Raw genomic sequence first — 20,144 nt, 5'->3', positions numbered from 1 at the left:
CCTGTCTATATCACAAGGTGGTAGTCCTACTGCTGTCTATACTGTATCTAACCCTGTCTATATCACTAGGTGGTAGTCCTACTGCTGTCTATACTGTATCTAACCCTGTCTATATCACTAGGTGGTAGTCCTACTGCTGTCTATACTGTATCTAACCCTGTCTATATCACTAGGTGGTAGTCCTACTGCTGTCTATACTGTATCTAACCCTGTCTATATCACTAGGTGGTAGTCCTACTGCTGTCTATACTGTATCTAACCCTGTCTATATCACTAGGTGGTAGTCCTACTGCTGTCTATACTGTATCTAACCCTGTCTATATCACTAGGTGGTAGTCCTACTGCTGTCTATACTGTATCTAACCCTGTCTATATCACTAGGTGGTAGTCCTACTGCTGTCTATACTGTATCTAACCCTGTCTATATCACTAGGTGGTAGTCCTACTGCTGTCTATACTGTATCTAACCCTGTCTATATCACTAGGTGGTAGTCCTACTGCTGTCTATACTGTATCTAACCCTGTCTATATCACTAGGTGGTAGTCCTACTGCTGTCTATACTGTATCTAACCCTGTCTATATCACTAGGTGGTAGTCCTACTGCTGTCTATACTGTATCTAACCCTGTCTATATCACTAGGTGGTAGTCCTACTGCCGTCTATACTGTATCTAACCCTGTCTATATCACTAGGTGGTAGTCCTACTGCTGTCTATACTGTATCTAACCCTGTCTATATCACTAGGTGGTAGTCCTACTGCCGTCTATACTGTATCTAACCCTGTCTATATCACTAGGTGGTAGTCCTACTGCTGTCTATACTGTATCTAACCCTGTCTATATCACTAGGTGGTAGTCCTACTGCTGTCTATACTGTATCTAACCCTGTCTATATCACTAGGTGGTAGTCCTACTGCTGTCTATACTGTATCTAACCCTGTCTATATCACTAGGTGGTAGTCCTACTGCTGTCTATACTGTATCTAACCCTGTCTATATCACTAGGTGGTAGTCCTACTGCTGTCTATACTGTATCTAACCCTGTCTATATCACTAGGTGGTAGTCCTACTGCTGTCTATACTGTATCTAACCCTGTCTATATCACTAGGTGGTAGTCCTACTGCTGTCTATACTGTATCTAACCCTGTCTATATCACTAGGTGGTAGTCCTACTGCTGTCTATACTGTATTTAACCAGTCTATATCACTAGGTGGTAGTCCTACTGCTGTCTATACTGTATCTAACCCTGTCTATATCACTAGGTGGTAGTCCTACTGCCGTCTATACTGTATCTAACCCTGTCTATATCACTAGGTGGTAGTCCTACTGCTGTCTATACTGTATCTAACCCTGTCTATATCACTAGGTGGTAGTCCTACTGCTGTCTATACTGTATCTAACCCTGTCTATATCACTAGGTGGTAGTCCTACTGCCGTCTATACTGTATCTAACCCTGTCTATATCACTAGGTGGTAGTCCTACTGCTGTCTATACTGTATCTAACCCTGTCTATATCACTAGGTGGTAGTCCTACTGCTGTCTATACTGTATCTAACCCTGTCTCTATCACTAGGTGGTAGTCCTACTGCTGTCTATACTGTATCTAACCCTGTCTATATCACTAGGTGGTAGTCCTACTGCTGTCTATACTGTATCTAACCCTGTCTATATCACTAGGTGGTAGTCCTACTGCTGTCTATACTGTATCTAACCCTGTCTATATCACTAGGTGGTAGTCCTACTGCTGTCTATACTGTATCTAACCCTGTCTATATCACTAGGTGGTAGTCCTACTGCTGTCTATACTGTATCTAACCCTGTCTATATCACTAGGTGGTAGTCCTACTGCTGTCTATACTGTATCTAACCCTGTCTATATCACTAGGTGGTAGTCCTACTGCTGTCTATACTGTATCTAACCCTGTCTATATCACTAGGTGGTAGTCCTACTGCTGTCTATACTGTATCTAACCCTGTCTATATCACTAGGTGGTAGTCCTACTGCTGTCTATACTGTATCTAACCCTGTCTATCACTAGGTGGTAGTCCTACTGCCGTCTATACTGTATCTAACCCTGTCTATATCACTAGGTGGTAGTCCTACTGCTGTCTATACTGTATCTAACCCTGTCTATATCACTAGGTGGTAGTCCTACTGCTGTCTATACTGTATCTAACCCTGTCTATATCACTAGGTGGTAGTCCTACTGCTGTCTATACTGTATCTAACCCTGTCTATATCACTAGGTGGTAGTCCTACTGCTGTCTATACTGTATCTAACCCTGTCTATCACTAGGTGGTAGTCCTACTGCTGTCTATACTGTATCTAACCCTGTCTATATCACTAGGTGGTAGTCCTACTGCTGTCTATACTGTATCTAACCCTGTCTATATCACTAGGTGGTGGCCCTACTCCACACACTACTGCTGTGTGACAAGTTGGACTTCTCCACGGCTCTGATCGTCTGTCCTCTCAACACTGTTCTCAACTGGCTCAATGAGTTTGAGAAGTGGCAGTACGGCTTCAAGGACGAGGAGAGTTTAGAGGTACACGCTTACTTTTTATTGATTTTTACACTACCAGTCAAAAGTTTGGACACACCTACTCATTCAAGGGTTTTTCTTTATTTTTTACTATTTTCTATGTTGTAGAATAATAGTGAAGACATCAACACTATGAAATAACACATATGGAATCATGTAGTAACCAATAAAGTGTCAAACAAATCAAAATAAATTTGAGATTCTTCAAAGGAGCCACCCTTTTGCCTTGATGACAGCTTTGCACACTCTTGGCATTCTATCAACCAGCTTCACCTGGAATGCTTTTCCAACAGTCTTGAAGGAGTTCCCACATATGCTGAGCACTTGTTGGCTGCTTTTCTTTCACTCTGCCGTCCAACTCATCCCAAACCATCTCAATTTGGTTGAGGTCGGGGGATTGTAGAGGCCAGGTCATCTGATGCTGCACTCCATCACTCTCCTTCTTGGTCAAATAGCCCTTACATAGCCTGGAGGTGTGTTTTGGGTCATTGTCCTGTTGAAAAACAAATGATAGTCCCACTAAGCCCAAACCAGATGGGATGGCGTATCGAAGTGTGCCTAAAAGGAATTCTAAATAAATCACAGACAGTGTCACCAGCAAAGCACCATCACACCTCCTCCATGCTTCACGGTGGGAAATGCACATGCAGAGAATTTCTGAGGCTGGTAACTCTAAAGAACTTATCCTCTGCAGCAGAGGTAACTCTGGGTCTTCCTTTCCTGTGGCGGTCCTCATGAGAGCCAGTTTCATCATAGCGCTTGATGGTTTTTGCGACTGCACTTGAAGAAACGTTCGAAGTTCTTGAAATGTTCCGTATTGTCTGACCTTCATGTCTTAAAGTAATGATGGACTGTCTTTTCTCTTTGCTTATTTGAGCTGTTCTTGCCATAATATGGACTTGGTGTTTTACCAAATAGGACTTTCTTCTGTATACCGCCCCCCCACCCCCCCCCTCCCCACCACCTTGTCACAACACAACTGATTGGCTCAAACGCATTAAGAAGGAAAGAAATTCCACAAATTAACTTTTAAGAAGGCACACCCGTTAATTGAAATGCATTCCAGGTGACTACCTCATGAAGCTGGTTGAGAGAATGCCAAGAGTGTGCAAAGCTGTCATCAAGGCAAAGGGTGGCTACTTTGAAGAATCTCAAATATAAAATATATTTTGATTTGTTTAACACTTTTTTGGTTACTACATGATTCCATTTGTGTTATTTCATAGTTTTGATGTCTTCACTATTATTCTACAATGTAGAAAATAGTTTAAAAAAAAACTTGAATGAGTAGGTGTGTCCAAACTTTTGACTGGTAGTGTATATGTGTATATATATGTGTGTGTGTGTGTGTGTGTTTCTGAAAGATGTGTGTCTGTGCTCCCGCTGTGTGTGTGTGTGTCTGTGTCACTAGGTGACGGAGCTGGCCACAGTAAAGCGTCCCCAGGAGAGGGCGTGTGCTCTGCAGCAGTGGCAGGAGGATGGGGGCATCATGATCATTGGCTATGAGATGTACCGGAACCTCACACAGGGAAGAAACATCAAGAGCAAGAAACTCAAAGAGACCTTCCAGAAGACCCTGGTCGACCCAGGTAGGGAGAGCACACACACACACACACACACACACACACACACACACACACACACACACACACACGGTGACCCAGGTAGGTAGAGGACACACACACACACACACACACACACACACACACACACACACACACACACACACACACACACACACACACACACACACACACGGTTAATTCTTGTATCCAGTTTCTTCTCAACTCTCTCTGCTCTGTGTTCGTCTCCTCCCCAGGCCCAGACTTTGTGATCTGTGATGAGGGCCACATCTTGAAGAACGAGGCGTCGGCCGTCTCTAAAGCCATGAACTCCATCAGGACCCGACGGAGAGTGGTGCTCACCGGCACCCCGCTGCAGAACAACCTCATAGAGTGTATGTTAGTGTTAGCTAGCCAGAACGGCCCATAGGGCAGGAGTCAGAGTGTATGTTACAGTGTTAGCTAGCCAGAACGGCCCATAGGGCAGGAGTCAGAGTGTATGTTACAGTGTTAGCTAGCCAGAACGGCCCATAGGGCAGGAGTCAGAGTGTATGTTACAGTGTTAGCTAGCCAGAACGGCCCATAGGGCAGGAGTCTATCTCCTGTTTCTGTAGTGAGACAGCTTGATGTACAGGACACCCCCTGGACAGGACACTAGTCTATCTCCTGTTTCTGTAGTGAGACAGCTTGATGTACAGGACACCCCCTGGACAGGACACTAGTCTATCTCCTGTTTCTGTAGTGAGACAGCTTGATGTACAGGACACCCCCTGGACAGGACACTAGTCTATCTCCTGTTTCTGTAGTGAGACAGCTGGATGTACAGGACACCCCCTGGACAGGACACTAGTCTATCTCCTGTTTCTGTAGTGAGGCAGCTTGATGTACCAGTACACCCCCTGGACAGGACACTAGTCTATCTCCTGTTTCTGTAGTGAGACAGCTTGATGTACCAGTACACCCCCTGGACAGGACACTAGTCTATCTCCTGTTTCTGTAGTGAGACAGCTTGATGTACAGTACACCCCTGAACAGGACACTAGTCTATCTCCTGTTTCTGTAGTGAGACAGCTTGATGTACCAGTACACCCCTGGACAGGACACTAGTCTATCTCCTGTTTCTGTAGTGAGACAGCTTGATGTACAGGACACCCCCTGGACAGGACACTAGTCTATCTCCTGTTTCTGTAGTGAGACAGCTTGATGTACAGTACACCCCCTGGACAGGACACTAGTCTATCTCCTGTTTCTGTAGTGAGACAGCTTGATGTACCAGTACACCCCCTGGACAGGACACTAGTCTATCTCCTGTTTCTGTAGTGAGACAGCTTGATGTACCAGTACACCCCCTGAACAGGACACTAGTCTATCTCCTGTTTCTGTAGTGAGACAGCTTGATGTACCAGTACACCCCCTGGACAGGACACTAGTCTATCTCCTGTTTCTGTAGTGAGACAGCTTGATGTACCAGTACACCCCCTGGACAGGACACTAGTCTATCTCCTGTTTCTGTAGTGAGACAGCTTGATGTACAGGACACCCCCTGGACAGGACACTAGTCTATCTCCTGTTTCTGTAGTGAGGAAGCTTGATGTACAGGACACCCCCTGGACAGGACACTAGTCTATCTCCTGTTTCTGTAGTGAGACAGCTTGATGTACAGTACACCCCCTGGACAGGACACTAGCCTATCTCCTGTTTCTGTAGTGGGGCAGCTTGATGTACAGTACACCCCCTGGACAGGACACTAGTCTATCTCCTGTTTCTGTAGTGAGACAGCTTGATGTACAGTACACCCCCTGGACAGGACACTAGTCTATCTCCTGTTTCTGTAGTGAGACAGCTTGATGTACAGGACACCCCTGGACAGGACACTAGTCTATCTCCTGTTTCTGTAGTGAGACAGCTTGATGTACAGGACACCCCTGGACAGGACACTAGTCTATCTCCTGTTTCTGTAGTGGGGCAGCTTGATGTACAGGACACCCCCTGGACAGGACACTAGTCTATCTCCTGTTTCTGTAGTGAGACAGCTGGATGTACAGGACACCCCCTGGACAGGACACTAGTCTATCTCCTGTTTCTGTAGTGAGACAGCTTGATGTACAGTACACCCCCTGAACAGGACACTAGTCTATCTCCTGTTTCTGTAGTGAGACAGCTTGATGTACCAGTACACCCCCTGGACAGGACACTAGTCTATCTCCTGTTTCTGTAGTGAGACAGCTTGATGTACCAGTACACCCCCTGGACAGGACACTAGTCTATCTCCTGTTTCTGTAGTGAGACAGCTTGATGTACCAGTACACCCCCTGGACAGGACACTAGTCTATCTCCTGTTTCTGTAGTGAGACAGCTTGATGTACAGGACACCCCCTGGACAGGACACTAGTCTATCTCCTGTTTCTGTAGTGAGGCAGCTTGATGTACAGGACACCCCCTGGACAGGACACTAGTCTATCTCCTGTTTCTGTAGTGAGACAGCTTGATGTACAGGACACCCCCTGGACAGGACACTAGTCTATCTCCTGTTTCTGTAGTGAGGCAGCTTGATGTACAGGACACCACCTGGACAGGACACTAGTCTATCTCCTGTTTCTGTAGTGAGGCAGCTTGATGTACAGGACACCCCCTGGACAGGACACTAGTCTATCTCCTGTTTCTGTAGTGAGACAGCTTGATGTACAGGACACCCCCTGGACAGGACACTAGTCTATCTCCTGTTTCTGTAGTGAGACAGCTTGATGTACAGGACACCCCCTGGACAGGACACTAGTCTATCTCCTGTTTCTGTAGTGAGACAGCTTGATGTACAGTACACCCCCTGGACAGGACACTAGTCTATCTCCTGTTTCTGTAGTGAGGCAGCTTGATGTACAGGACACCCCCTGGACAGGACACTAGTCTATCTCCTGTTTCTGTAGTGAGACAGCTTGATGTACAGGACACCCCCTGGACAGGACACTAGTCTATCTCCTGTTTCTGTAGTGAGACAGCTTGATGTACCAGTACACCCCCCTGGACAGGACACTAGTCTATCTCCTGTTTCTGTAGTGAGACAGCTTGATGTACCAGTACACCCCCTGGACAGGACACTAGTCTATCTCCTGTTTCTGTAGTGAGACAGCTTGATGTACAGTACACCCCCTGGACAGGACACTAGTCTATCTCCTGTTTCTGTAGTGAGACAGCTTGATGTACAGGACACCCCCTGGACAGGACACTAGTCTATCTCCTGTTTCTGTAGTGGGGCAGCTTGATGTACCAGTACACCCCCTGGACAGGACACTAGTCTATCTCCTGTTTCTGTAGTGAGGCAGCTTGATGTACAGGACACCCCCTGGACAGGACACTAGTCTATCTCCTGTTTCTGTAGTGAGGCAGCTTGATGTACAGGACACTAGTCTATCTCCTGTTTCTGTAGTATCATAAGTTTTCACACCGCTTGGATTCTTTCACATTTTGTTCTGTTAAAGGGATTAAAATTGATTTTTGTCATTGATCTACACAATAATGATGTCAAAGTGAAAATACAATTCTACAAATGAAATTAGGGTAACTATTCGAATTTTAGCGACCAGGAAATGGCGGAGCGATTTCTGCATATTGCACCTTTAAATCTGCTTGAACATGTCAGTCTAGCCATGATCCCATGATGCACCTTGACAGAGCCTGAAGAATTATAAACAGAATAATGGGCTAATACAGGTGTGGAAAAGCTCTTAGAGACTTACCAAAGACGGTGTTTCTAACATGTATTGACTCACGGGGTGAGTACTTATCTAATCATATAGTATATTACTGTTTATTTTCTCATACAATTTTCAAAAATTATAGTTTTTTGTGTAGATGGTCGACAATTTTTTTAAACAATTAAATCAATTTTAATCTCACTTTGTAACAAAACAAAATGTGAAGAAATCTAAGCGGGGTGAATACTTATGATACCACTGTATTTTGGAAGTGTACCAATGTGTGTTTGCCCTGTCCAGACCACTGCATGGTGAACTTCATCAAGGAGAACCTGCTGGGGTCCGTGAAGGAGTTTAGGAACCGTTTCGTCAACCCCATCCAGAACGGACAGGCAGCGGACTCCACAGACCAGGATGTACGCATCATGAAGAAGAGGGCTCACATCCTCTACGAGATGCTCAATGGATGTGTGCAGGTAACACTGTGGACAGGTAACACTGTGGACAGGTAACACTGTGGATAACTGGCAGCTCACAGCCTCCCTTTTATAGGCCCGCGGATCCATTTCCAAAACTGACCCCCCTTTTTTTTTTTTTTTTTTAGGAACTCAGTCAGGTTCTCAACTTATTGTTGAGAGTTAGAACAGAACATACAAGGTGAAATTTTCAAAATGTGTTTGTGCATCAGCAGTTTCTCTCTTATGTGAGTCACTCAATCAGCGATGTCAGCTAACAATTTTTAGATTGGTAAATTCGTCTAGCCAGTTGTCCAAACTTGTAGTGATCATGGCCGAATACAGACCGGGCACGCATGTGCCCAGGGGCCCTGACCTCCAGGGGCCCTGACCTCCAGGGGCCCTGACCTCCAGGGGGCCCTGACCTCTGGGGGCCCTGACCTCCAGGGGCCCTGACCTCCAGGGGCCCTGACCTCCAGGGGCCCTGACCTCCAGGGGCCCTGACCTCCAGGGGGCCCTGACCTCCAGGGGCCCTGACCTCCAGGGGCCCTGACCTCCAGGGGGCACTGACCTCCAGGGGGCCCTGACCTCCAGGGGCCCCCATGGATTTTATAAGTCACTCACTCCGATATCATATTATTAACATGACAAAATGTTTAGAATTGCAGGAAATTTACTTTAAGGGATTCTTTGGGATTTTGCCGATGAGGCCCTTTATCAGATGAACTCATGGATACCACTTTACCACGCAAATCTCAGTTTTGGACGAGACTGACTTTGACCAAATTGTCCTACACTTTGTAGACCATTTTGACACTAGAATAAATGTTTCTGACTGATAGCGATGCAACTAGATAAATAGTTTTTTTAATTGTCGCTCTTTAACTGTGTCCCTCCCTTCACAGAGAAGACACTACTGTTTACCTCCCTCTCTCTCTCTCTCTCTCTCTCTCTGTGTCTCTCTCTGTGTGTCTCTGTCTCTCGCTCTCTCTGTGTCTCTGTCTCTCTCTCTCTCTGCTCTCTCTCTTTCTCTGCTCTCTCTACAGAGAAGAGACTACTCTGCCCTGACCAAGTTCCTGCCTCCTAAACATGAGTACGTTGTGTCTGTCAGAGTCACGCCCATCCAGTGTACTCTGTACCGACACTACCTGGAGCACTTAACAGGTACACACTAACCCCTACCCCATCTAGTGTACACTCTACAGATCCTACCTGGAGCACTTAACAGGTACACACTAACCCCTACCCCATCTAGTGTAGCATTGTACTTCTGTGTGTCTTAATAGGGAGAGAGAGGGTTAATCTGGGGGATTCTGACAGCTCCACTTTGGTCCGACTAGCAAATTAGAGAGCGGTCTGATTGTTTCCTCCCCCCGTGGTGACAGGCGGGGCTGTGTGTATTAGAGCGGACAGCGCGTCCTTAGATTCCCACGTCCCCCTCTAATGGGAAGGGAGGACGGAGGAAAAAGGGAGGGGGAGAGACGTATGAGGTGGAGAGACGTAGGAGGGGGTGAGGAGAGTGAGAGACTTAGGAGGGGGTGAGGAGAGTGAGAGACTTAGGAGAGGGAGAGACGTGTGAGATGGAGAGGGAGAGACGAAGGAGGGGGAGAGACGTCCGAAACAGCTGGTGCTCTCATGCATGCTTCAGTGTTGCTTGCCTCGAAGCGAGCATAGAAGTGGTTTAGCTCGTCTAGTAGGCTTGTGTCACTGGGCAGCTCGCAGCTGGGCTTCCCTTTGTAGTCTGTAATAGTTTTCAAGCCCTGCCACATCCGACGAGCGTCTGAGCCGGTGTAGTACAATTCAATCTTAGACCTGTATTGACTCTTTGCCTGTTTGATGGTTCGTCGGAGGTCATAGCGGGATTTCTTATAAGCGTCCGGGTTAGAGTCCCACTCCTTGAAAGCGGCAGCTCTACCCTTTAGCTCAGTGCGGATGTTGCCTGTAATCCATGGCTTCTGGTTGGGGTATGTACGTACGGTCACTGTGGGGACGATGTCATTGATGCACTTATTGATGAATCCAGTGACTGATGTGGTGTACTCCTCAATGCTATCTGAAGAATCCCAGAACATGTTCCAGTCTGTGCTAGCAAAACAGTCCTGTAGCTTAGCATCTGCGTCATCTGACCACTTCCGTATTCCGAGTCACTGGTGCTTCCTGCTTTAGTTTTTGATTATAAGCAGGAATCAGGAGGATATAATTATAGTCCGATTTGCCAAATGGAGGGCGAGGGAGAGCTTTGTACATGTCTGTGTGTGGAGTAAAGGTGGTCTAGAGTTTGTTTTTGTTTTTCTCTGGTTGCACATGTGACATGCTGAGTAGAAATGAGGTCAAACTGATAAAAATGTTCCTGCATTAAAGTCCCCGGCCACTAGGAGCGCTGCCTCTGGATGAGTGTTTTCCTGTTTTCTTATGGTCTTATACAGCTCGTTGAGTGCGGTCTTAATGCCAGCATTGGTTTGTGGTGGTAAATAGACAGCTACGAAGAATATAGATGAAAACTCTCTTGGTAGATAGTGGGTCTACAGCTTATCATGAGATACTCTACCTCGGGCGAGCAAAACCTCGAGACTTCCTTAATATTAGACCTAGCGCTCCATCTGTTTACAAATGGACATAGACCGCCGCCCCTTGTCTTACCAGACGTAGCTGTTCTGTCTTGCCGAATCATGGAAAACCCAGCCAACTGTATATTATCCATGTCGTTCAGCTACGACTCGGTGAAACATAAGATATTACAGTTTTTAATGTCCCGTTGGTAGGATAGTCTTGAACGGAGCTCATCCAGTTTATTCTCCAGTGATTGCACGTTGGCCAATAGGACGGACGGTAGAGGCGGGTTATCAAGGCACCCCGACCTGCGTCCCCTCTCTTCTTCATGCTAATGACAGGGATTTGGGCCTGGTCCGGTATCAGCAGTAAATCCTTCGCGTCCGACTCGTTAAATAAAAAATCTTTGTCCAGTTCGAGGTGAGTAATCGCTGTTCTGATATCCAGAAGCTCTTTTCGGTCATAAGATGCGGTGGCAGAAACATTATGTACAAAATGAGTTACAAAAAACGCGGAAAAACACACAAAATAGCACAATTGGTTAGGAGCCCGTAAAACGGCAGCCATCTCCTCCGGCGCCACTGGTGTAGACTGTCTGTTTGAAGACTTTCAGCTCCCTCTCTCAGCTTTCATTAAGTTTGGATATTATTGAAGTTAGCATATCGTTAGCTTAGCGCAATTGCTGGGAGTCTACCGGTACAGTAGCCAGTTCCTCTCAAAAGCCAGGAAATAGACTTTGTAACTACTCCAATGCTGGGTGGTTGGTCATTTATAGTCTTACAAAAGCTATACATAGTCATCAATATTTTATACATTTGTACGTTTTACTGAGAATCAAAAGAAACAAGATTCTATCCACTTCCTCATTCTCTGTCCCATAGAGATCGCAACGTCGGAGCTGTCCGATTATGGCACCTGTGAGCGCAAGGGCAGCACCATTGAGAGAGATACAACATTGTGATCTCTATGCATTTCTATGTAACTTCAAAAATCTCAGAACTGCACGCAGACATAAAAATGGTATCTATGAGTCTGTCTGACTCTGGGTAAGTCAGTAAATCTCAATCTCGCAGTATTTAAAAAACAATTTAGTAAACTGAAATAAGATGATTACGAAAAACATTGGAAAAACTTTAACTATACCGGAACTTACCTTTTGACTGCAAAAAACAACAACAACAAAAACACTTTGGGCAACACTGATGCAGTCCCCTGTAGAGCAGGGCCCAGTGGGTAGAGCAGGGCCCAGTGGGTAGAGCAGGGCCCAGTGGGTAGAGCAGGGCCCAGTGGGTAGAGCAGGGCCCAGTGGGTAGAGCAGGGCCCAGTGGGTAGAGCAGGGCCCAGTGGGTAGAGCAGGGCCCAGTGGGTAGAGCAGGGCCCAGTGGGTAGAGCAGGGCCCAGTGGGTAGAGCAGGGCCCAGTGGGTAGAGCAGGGCCCAGTGGGTAGAGCAGGGCCCAGTGGGTAGAGCAGGGCCCAGTGGGTAGAGCAGGGCCCAGTGGGTAGAGCAGGGCCCAGTGGGTAGAGCAGGGCCCAGTGGGTAGAGCAGGGCCCAGTGGGTAGAGCAGGGCCCAGTGGGTAGAGCAGGGCCCAGTGGGTAGAGCAGGGCCCAGTGGGTAGAGCAGGGCCCAGTGGGTAGAGCAGGGCCCAGTGGGTAGAGCAGGGCCCAGTTGGTAGAGCATGGCGGTTGCAACGCCAGGGTTGTGGGTTCGATTCCCACGGGGGGCCAGTATGGAAAATGTATGCACTAACTGTAAGTCGCTCTGGATAATGCGTCTGCTAAATGACTAAAAATGTAAATGTAATATTAAATGGGGTTCTGAATCTGGCAGGTAAAGGCTGCCAGTAGATAGCAATGTTTCAAATAAGCTGAGCTTCACTACCACTGGTTCAGGAGCTAACGACTGGGCTTCACTACCACTGGTTCAGTAGCTAACGACTGGGCTTCACTACCACTGGTTCAGTAGCTAACGACTGGGCTTCACTACCACTGGTTCAGGAGCTAACGACTGGGCTTCACTACCACTGGTTCAGTAGCTAACGACTGAGCTTCACTACCACTGGTTCAGGAGCTAACGACTGGGCTTCACTACCACTGGTTCAGTAGCTAACGACTGAGCTTCACTACCACTGGTTCAGGAGCTAACGACTGGGCTTCACTACCACTGGTTCAGTAGCTAACGACTGGGCTTCACTACCACTGGTTCAGGAGCTAACGACTGGGCTTCACTACCACTGGTTCAGTAGCTAACGACTGGGCTTCACTACCACTGGTTCAGTAGCTAACGACTGGGCTTCACTACCACTGGTTCAGTAGCTAACGACTAAGCTTCACTACCACTGGTTCAGTAGCTAACGACTGGGCTTCACTACCACTGGTTCAGTAGCTAACGACTGGGCTTCACTACCACTGGTTCAGTAGCTAACGACTAAGCTTCACTACCACTGGTTCAGTAGCTAACGACTGGGCTTCACTACCACTGGTTCAGTAGCTAACGACTGGGCTTCACTACCACTGGTTCAGTAGCTAACGACTGGGCTTCACTACCACTGGTTCAGTAGCTAACGACTAAGCTTCACTACCACTGGTTCAGTAGCTAACGACTGGGCTTCACTACCACTGGTTCAGTAGCTAACGACTGGGCTTCACTACCACTGGTTCAGTAGCTAACGACTGGGCTTCACTACCACTGGTTCAGTAGCTAACGACTAAGCTTCACTACCACTGGTTCAGTAGCTAACGACTGGGCTTCACTACCACTGGTTCAGTAGCTAACGACTGGGCTTCACTACCACTGGTTCAGTAGCTAACGACTGGGCTTCACTACCACTGGTTCAGTAGCTAACGACTAAGCTTCACTACCACTGGTTCAGTAGCTAACGACTGGGCTTCACTACCACTGGTTCAGTAGCTAACGACTGAGCTTCACTACCACTGGTTCAGTAGCTAACGACTGGGCTTCACTACCACTGGTTCAGTAGCTAACGACTGGGCTTCACTACCACTGGTTCAGTAGCTAACGACTGGGCTTCACTACCACTGGTTCAGGAGCTAACGACTGGGCTTCACTACCACTGGTTCAGTAGCTAACGACTGGGCTTCACTACCACTGGTTCAGTAGCTAACGACTGGGCTTCACTACCACTGGTTCAGTAGCTAACGACTGAGCTTCACTACCACTGGTTCAGTAGCTAACGACTGGGCTTCACTACCACTGGTTCAGTAGCTAACGACTGGGCTTCACTACCACTGGTTCAGTAGCTAACGACTGAGCTTCACTACCACTGGTTCAGTAGCTAACGACTGGGCTTCACTACCACTGGTTCAGTAGCTAACGACTGGGCTTCACTACCACTGGTTCAGTAGCTAACGACTGAGCTTCACTACCACTGGTTCAGTAGCTAACGACTGAGCTTCACTACCACTGGTTCAGTAGCTAACGACTGGGCTTCACTACCACTGGTTCAGTAGCTAACGACTGGGCTTCACTACCACTGGTTCAGTAGCTAACGACTGAGCTTCACTACCACTGGTTCAGTAGCTACCGACTGAGCTTCACTACCACTGGTTCAGTAGCTAACGACTGAGCTTCACTACCACTGGTTCAGTAGCTAACGACTGAGCTTCACTACCACTGGTTCAGTAGCTAACGACTGAGCTTCACTACCACTGGTTCAGTAGCTAACGACTGAGCTTCACTACCACTGGTTCAGTAGCTAACGACTGGGCTTCACTACCACTGGTTCAGGAGCTAACGACTGGGCTTCACTACCACTGGTTCAGTAGCTAACGACTGAGCTTCACTACCACTGGTTCAGTAGCTAACGACTGGGCTTCACTACCACTGGTTCAGTAGCTAACGACTGGGCTTCACTACCACTGGTTCAGTAGCTAACGACTGAGCTTCACTACCACTGGTTCAGTAGCTAACGACTGGGCTTCACTACCACTGGTTCAGTAGCTAACGTTGGAAGACATCTGAGGGCGTGTGCGGCGTGTAAGAGTGACCCCCAGGCGTGACCCCCAGGCGTGACCCCCAGTGGTGACCCCCAGGCGTGACCCCCAGTGGTGACCCCCAGGCGTGACCCCCAGGCGTGACCCCCAGGCGTGACCCCCAGTGGTGACCCCCAGGCGTGACCCCCAGGCGTGACCCCCAGGCGTGACCCCCAGGCGTGACCCCCAGGCGTGACCCCCAGTGGTGACCCCCAGGCGTGACCCCCAGTGGTGACCCCCAGGCATGACCCCCAGGCGTGTACATTGACGGTGGTCGGTCCCAAAATGCAAAGCCCTGTATGGGATTATTTTGAGTACATTGCTGGAAAGGGCCGATGTAGTGTCAGGAGATGGCAGCCTGTGTGGAGCAGAGGTCAAAGGGAAAACCCAACCAACCTCCAAGTTCATCTGAACAGCACCCACAAAGAATTTCAGGATAAAGGATATTTTATTTTTTGGAATTCGGTCAGGATTTGACTCCTGGTACCATATGAACACACACAAGACGTGGAACATTTGTAGAATTGCAGTAAATTTGCTTTAAAACTGCAAAAAAATATGTATCTGCAACAAGAAGGGTGTGAAGAGTTTAAACAGTTTGGGTTTGCGAGGCGGGGATTTGTTACTCCGCCGGTATAATGACTATCCATCCAGGTCCTTTGCCACCTAGGAAATTTGTGTGACCGGACCTTCTCAAATAGTACTTGAGTAGCCCTGCTATAGACTATAGGTCCAGAGTAGCCCTGCTATAGACTATAGGTCCAGAGTAGCCCTGGTATAGACTATAGGTCCAGAGTAGCCCTGCTATAGACTATAGGTCCAGAGTAGCCCTGGTATAGACTATAGGTCCAGAGTAGCCCTGCTATAGACTATAGGTCCAGAGTAGCCCTGCTATAGACTATAGGTCCAGAGTAGCCCTGCTATAGACTATAGGTCCAGAGTACATAAATGGCTCCTAACCTGTCATGCAGAAGGCTACTCTCTGTCCCTAACACTACAACTAAATTATAGAACAACGAAATAGAAATGTTTTATCAAAGTGAAACGGAATAAAACTAGTAAATCAACTGAGCTGAATTTCAAATAATAATCTAAAAACGAATAGAAAGGAATAGAACATCCCCCAACATATTAACTAATAGAAAGGAATAGAACATCCCCCAACATAATAACTAATAGAAAGGAATAGAACATCCCCCAACATAATAACTAATAGAAATGAATAGAACATCCCCAAACATAATAACTAATAGAAAGGAATAGAACATCCCCAAACATAATAACTAATAGAAAGGAATAGAACATCCCCAAACATAATAACTAATAGAAAGGAATAGAACATCCCCAAACATAATAACTAATAGAAAGGAATAGAACATCCCCAAACATAATAACTAATAGAAAGGAATAGAACATCCCCAAACATAATAACTAATAGAAAGGAATAGAACATCCCCCAACATAATAACTAATAGAAAGGAATAGAACATCCCCAAACATAATAACTAATAGAAAGGAATAGAACATCCCCAAACATAATAACTAATAGAAAGGAATAGAACATCCCCAAACATAATAACTAATAGAAAGGAATAGAACATCCCCAAACATAATAACTAATAGAAAGGAATAGAACATCCCAACACATAATAACTAATAGAAAGGAATAGAACATCCCAACACATAATAACTAATAGAAAGGAATAGAACATCCCAACACATAATAACTAATAGAAAGGAATAGAACATCCCAACACATAATAACTAATAGAAAGGAATAGAACATCCCCAAACATAATAACTAATAGAAAGGAATAGAACATCCCCCAACATAATAACTAATAGAAAGGAATAGAACATCCCAACACATAATAACTAATAGAAAGGAATAGAACATCCCAACACATAATAACTAATAGAAAGGAATAGAACATCCCCAAACATAATAACTAATAGAAAGGAATAGAACATCCCCAAACATAATAACTAATAGAAAGGAATAGAACATCCCCAAACATAATAACTAATAGAAAGGAATAGAACATCCCCAAACATAATAACTAATAGAAAGGAATAGAACATCCCCAAACATAATAACTAATAGAAAGGAATAGAACATCCCCAAACATAATAACTAATAGAAAGGAATAGAACATCCCCAAACATAATAACTAATAGAAAGGAATAGAACATCCCCAAACATAATAACCTTTAGCACTAATCAAAGCTGGTGTTTCAGATTGGAGATGTTGAAGTGTTACGTCTCACATTGTCCTGGTGTTGATATGAGTGTAGATGTTGAAGTGTTACGTCTCACATTGTCCTGGTGTTGATATGAGTGTAGATGTTGAAGTGTTACGTCTCACATTGTCCTGGTGTTGATATGAGTGTAGATGTTGAAGTGTTACGTCTCACATTGTCCTGGTGTTGATATGAGTGTAGATGTTGAAGTGTTACGTCTCACATTGTCCTGGTGTTGATATGAGTGTAGATGTTGAAGTGTTACGTCTCACATTGTCCTGGTGTTGATATGAGTGTAGATATTGAAGTGTTACGTCTCACATTGTCCTGGTGTTGATATGAGTGTAGATGTTGAAGTGTTACGTCTCACATTGTCCTGGTGTTGATATGAGTGGAGATGTTGAAGTGTTACGTCTCACATTGTTCTGGTGTTGATATGAGTGGAGATGTTGAAGTGCTACGTCTCACATTGTTCTGGTGTTGATATGAGTGTAGATGTTGAAGTGTTACGTCTCACATTGTCCTGGTGTTGATATGAGTGTAGATGTTGAAGTGTTACGTCTCACATTGTTCTGGTGTTGATATGAGTGTAGATGTTGAAGTGTTACGTCTCACATTGTTCTGGTGTTGATATGAGTGTAGATGTTGAAGTGTTACGTCTCACATTGTTCTGGTGTTGATATGAGTGGAGATGTTGAAGTGTTACGTCTCACATTGTCCTGGTGTTGATATGAGTGGAGATGTTGAAGTGTTACGTCTCACATTGTCCTGGTGTTGATATGAGTGGAGATGTTGAAGTGTTACGTCTCACATTGTCCTGGTGTTGATATGAGTGTAGATGTTGAAGTGTTACGTCTCACATTGTCCTGGTGTTGATATGAGTGTAGATGTTGAAGTGTTACGTCTCACATTGTCCTGGTGTTGATATGAGTGTAGATGTTGAAGTGTTACGTCTCACATTGTTCTGGTGTTGATATGAGTGTAGATGTTGAAGTGTTACGTCTCACATTGTCCTGGTGTTGATATGAGTGGAGATGTTGAAGTGTTACGTCTCACATTGTCCTGGTGTTGATATGAGTGGAGATGTTGAAGTGTTACGTCTCACATTGTCCTGGTGTTGATATGAGTGGAGATGTTGAAGTGTTACGTCTCACATTGTCCTGGTGTTGATATGAGTGGAGATGTTGAAGTGTTACATCTCACATTGTCCTGGTGTTGATATGAGTGTAGATGTTGAAGTGTTACGTCTCACATTGTTCTGGTGTTGATATGAGTGTAGATGTTGAAGTGTTACGTCTCACATTGTCCTGGTGTTGATATGAGTGGAGATGTTGAAGTGTTACGTCTCACATTGTCCTGGTGTTGATATGAGTGTAGATGTTGAAGTGTTACGTCTCACATTGTCCTGGTGTTGATATGAGTGTAGATGTTGAAGTGTTACGTCTCACATTGTCCTGGTGTTGATATGAGTGTAGATGTTGAAGTGTTACGTCTCACATTGTTCTGGTGTTGATATGAGTGTAGATGTTGAAGTGTTACGTCTCACATTGTCCTGGTGTTGATATGAGTGTAGATGTTGAAGTGCTACGTCTCACATTGTCCTGGTGTTGATATGAGTGTAGATGTTGAAGTGTTACGTCTCACATTGTTCTGGTGTTGATATGAGTGTAGATGTTGAAGTGTTACGTCTCACATTGTCCTGGTGTTGATATGAGTGGAGATGTTGAAGTGTTACGTCTCACATTGTCCTGGTGTTGATATGAGTGTAGATGTTGAAGTGCTACGTCTCACATTGTCCTGGTGTTGATATGAGTGTAGATGTTGAAGTGCTACGTCTCACATTGTCCTGGTGTTGATATGAGTGTAGATGTTGAAGTGTTACGTCTCACATTGTTCTGGTGTTGATATGAGTGTAGATGTTGAAGTGTTACGTCTCACATTGTTCTGGTGTTGATATGAGTGGAGATGTTGAAGTGTTACGTCTCACATTGTTCTGGTGTTGATATGAGTGTAGATGTTGAAGTGTTACGTCTCACATTGTCCTGGTGTTGATATGAGTGTAGATGTTGAAGTGTTACGTCTCACATTGTTCTGGTGTTGATATGAGTGGAGATGTTGAAGTGTTACGTCTCACATTGTTCTGGTGTTGATATGAGTGTGAGGGAGTGGTACCTTATTCAGCTGGGATGGGCATGAAACATACATACATTCTCCCTGTCTCACACCTCTTTGTCTCTCTCTCTCTCTCCCCCTCTCACACACCTCTGTCTCTGTCGTTCTGGCTCTGTCTGTCGTTCTGGCTCTGTCTGTGTCTCTCTCTCTGTGTCTGTCTGTCTCTCTCTCTGTGTCTGTCTGTCTCTCTCTCTGTGTCTGTCTCTCTCTCTGTCTCTCTCTCTCTCTCTGTCTCTGTGTGCAGGTGCGGGGAACGTGGTGGAGGGGGGTCGGGGCCGAGCCGGGACCAAACTCTTCCAGGACTTCCAGATGCTCAGCAGAATCTGGACCCATCCCTGGTGTCTCCAGCTGGACTACATCAGCAAGGAAAACAAGGTGACTACACCCCAGGAGAACCTACCTGCCGCTCCTCCCATCTGTTACCCCTCAACCTGCCGCTCCCATCTGTTACCCCTCAACCTGCCGCTCCTCCCATCTGTTACCCCTCAACCTGCCGCTCCTCCCATCTGTTACCCCTCAACCTGCCGCTCCTCCCATCTGTTACCCCTCAACCTGCCGCTCCTCCCATCTGTTACCCCTCAACCTGCCGCTCCTCCCATCTGTTACCCCTCAACCTGCCGCTCCTCCCATCTGTTACCCCTCAACCTGCCGCTCCTCCCATCTGTTACCCCTCAACCTGCCGCTCCTCCCATCTGTTACCCCTCAACCTGCCGCTCCTCCCATCTGTTACCCCTCAACCTGCCGCTCCTCCCATCTGTTACCCCTCAACCTGCCGCTCCTCCCATCTGTTACCCCTCAACCTGCCGCTCCTCCCATCTGTTACCCCTCAACCTGCCGCTCCTCCCATCTGTTACCCCTCAACCTGCCGCTCCTCCCATCTGTTACCCCTCAACCTGCCGCTCCTCTCATCTGTTACCCCCTCAACCTGCCGCT

General features: G+C 46.3%; 1 protein-coding gene across 1 annotated transcript in view; it reads left to right on the top strand.

Moving 5' to 3' along the window:
* atrx (ATRX chromatin remodeler) overlaps positions 1 to 20,144 on the top strand; it is a 115,972-nt gene that overhangs the window by 38,260 nt on the left and 57,568 nt on the right. The window contains exons 16-21 of the mRNA XM_045212548.1: positions 2,405 to 2,551; positions 3,960 to 4,137; positions 4,368 to 4,505; positions 8,103 to 8,278; positions 9,304 to 9,421; positions 19,456 to 19,586. Coding sequence (XP_045068483.1) covers positions 2,405 to 2,551; positions 3,960 to 4,137; positions 4,368 to 4,505; positions 8,103 to 8,278; positions 9,304 to 9,421; positions 19,456 to 19,586 — 888 coding nt within the window. The remainder of the gene's footprint in view (positions 1 to 2,404; positions 2,552 to 3,959; positions 4,138 to 4,367; positions 4,506 to 8,102; positions 8,279 to 9,303; positions 9,422 to 19,455; positions 19,587 to 20,144) is intronic.

Source organism: Coregonus clupeaformis, unplaced genomic scaffold, assembly GCF_020615455.1.
Source record: "Coregonus clupeaformis isolate EN_2021a unplaced genomic scaffold, ASM2061545v1 scaf0022, whole genome shotgun sequence".
Classification (NCBI taxonomy): Eukaryota; Metazoa; Chordata; class Actinopteri; order Salmoniformes; family Salmonidae; genus Coregonus; species Coregonus clupeaformis.
The sequence above is the reverse complement of the archived record's forward strand: the minus strand, read 5'-3'. Positions and strand labels throughout refer to the sequence as shown.